At 58.2% G+C, this 2,042-nt stretch overlaps 1 protein-coding gene across 1 annotated transcript in view; it reads left to right on the forward strand.

Moving 5' to 3' along the window:
- NTN1 (netrin 1) overlaps nt 1-2,042 on the forward strand; it is a 123,941-nt gene that overhangs the window by 86,179 nt on the left and 35,720 nt on the right. Inside the window, exon 2 of the mRNA XM_008631629.2 lies at nt 1,962-2,040. Within this exon, the coding sequence (XP_008629851.1) occupies nt 1,962-2,040 (79 nt within the window). The remainder of the gene's footprint in view (nt 1-1,961; nt 2,041-2,042) is intronic.

Consider the following 2,042-nt stretch of genomic DNA (forward strand, 5'->3'; position numbering starts at 1 on the left):
GAAGAGCGTTTCACCTCTGTAAAACAAGAGGAATTTAAAACCCCCACCTGCTTTGAAAAAGCTTTGCTCGTGCGTTCTGCAGGGCAGGAATCACCTCCAAAAGCCTTTCTGTGGTGGAGCCGTGATGGGGGCTCGGGCTGCTCAGCACGTGTGGAACGAGGAGAAAGCAGAGCTGAGCGGCTGCTCCAGCAGGACACAGCAGGCTGCTCTTCCTGAGCTTTCCACGGAAGGGGAAAACCCACAAGGGGGGCACACAAGTGCCCGGTGCGTGCTCCAGTGCTGCTTTTGCTGCTAAAAGTGCAGCTTCAGCACATGTGGGACCGGGCCAGATCTGAAGCACAGCCTTTCTCTCTGGAGGCAGGAGCAGTGTCTCCAGGCTCCCTCATGCCTGTGTCCTGTTGGGGAGATGACAGAAGCTCCTGCAGGCTGCTGGGCTCATCCCAGGAGGGCCAAACCGCGGCTCAAAGCCGTGGCCCAGCTCTGTGGCAGGAATCTCACTCCATCATGCCTGGCAAAGCAGTCCCGGGCCGCTCTTGTCACCATCAGCACGTCGGTGCCTGCTGCTCCTGCTCTGCCAGCCTTGGTGGGGACGTGAGGTTTGGCCCCTCTGCGTCAGCCAGAGGAATTCCGACGGCAGAGCACGGAGAGAGCGGCTCTGTCCCGCTGGGCGCGTGGGGACGGGTGGGTTCCGCTCTCCCCTGTGCTGGCACGGCGTGTGTCAGCTGGGGATTGTTCCTGAGAAATACTGCGGAGCTGCACTGTCATTTTCTGGGCTGAAACCTGATAATTGAGCAAATACAGCATGGCTTTGTGCTGGGAGAGCACCATAAGGTAAACAGGAAGGAATGAGGGATTAAGATGTCTCTGCTCTGAGGCAAGGTGACAAGCCCGGAGCGGTGACACCTCCGTGCCGAGGCGAGGGGCCCAGCTGTGGGCTGGCATGGCACAGCTGCATTGTTCAGGGGTGAAGAGCAAATAAAAGCCACAGGAAAAGAAAACAAGCTATAAAATTCTCAGCAAAGCACAGAGCCCCAGCAACTGCCTCCTGATGGCCCCGTGACAGCTCTGGGGAGAGGCAGGCGAGGGGTCGAGCTTTTGAAGTCCCAAAGTTGTCCTTTGCGAAGGCCCCCTGTTAAAATAGGCCCGGTGTTGACTTTAGGCTGCATATGGTGGAGGAATTGGACATCTCAGCCACAGCAATCAAAGCAGGGAGGCACTTTTTTGGAGTTATGGCTAACTGTCCCAGGCAGGATGGGGGATGCAGGGGCAGAAATGAGGATTATCAGCATGGTCAGGGCTGCAGATGAGTGACAGAGCCCATGGTGTGGAAAGCTGAGGGAGAAACCAGCAAGGAAGGTCTTGGAATGGTGTTCGGAGCTCAAACACGTGTGTTAGAACTGGTCAGAGTGGGAACACTGGGAAGGTTGGGCAGGTGGTGATGGAAACCCCTTCCCACAGGGCAGAGGGGGTTCCTGAGGTGCTGGGAAGTGGGGGTTTCGCAGCACTGAGCAGTAACAACACAAAGTGAGGGTGGATGAGAAGGGAGATGAGCGGTGCTCCCATGGGGGAAGTGTTTGTGACAAAGCTGAAGGTGCCACAGGGGTTTCTGTGCTGTTCTCCAGCCAGGGACGGGCGCCTGTCCCCACAGCCCACCTGGAACCCACACTGCGAGCAGGCAGAGGCAAAGCCATCCTTACTGCAAGGCAGGACAGTGAAATGTGGTCTTGGCAACCTCATTTTCCCCTGCACAAAGCTGCGCTCACCTCCCAGCACAGGCCAGGAAGGGATGTGGGTGAGCAGTTGGCTTCCCACAGCCAGAGGTGCCACCAGGGCCTCGCATCCTGTGACCCCCCCATCTGACACACAGGGCACACACAGAGGGGTTGGCAGCAGCTCCCCGGGGTTGGCACCTCTCTGCTTGGGCACAGATGGTGACAATGTCCCCTCTTTGCCTCTCGCAGCCTGCAACTGCAACCTGCACGCGCGGCGCTGCCGCTTCAACATGGAGCTGTTCAAGCTGTCGGGGCGCAAGACGGGCGGAG

The sequence above is a fragment of the Corvus brachyrhynchos genome, unplaced genomic scaffold (genome assembly GCF_000691975.1).
Source record: "Corvus brachyrhynchos isolate BGI_N302 unplaced genomic scaffold, ASM69197v1 scaffold904, whole genome shotgun sequence".
In the NCBI taxonomy this organism is placed as follows: Eukaryota; Metazoa; Chordata; class Aves; order Passeriformes; family Corvidae; genus Corvus; species Corvus brachyrhynchos.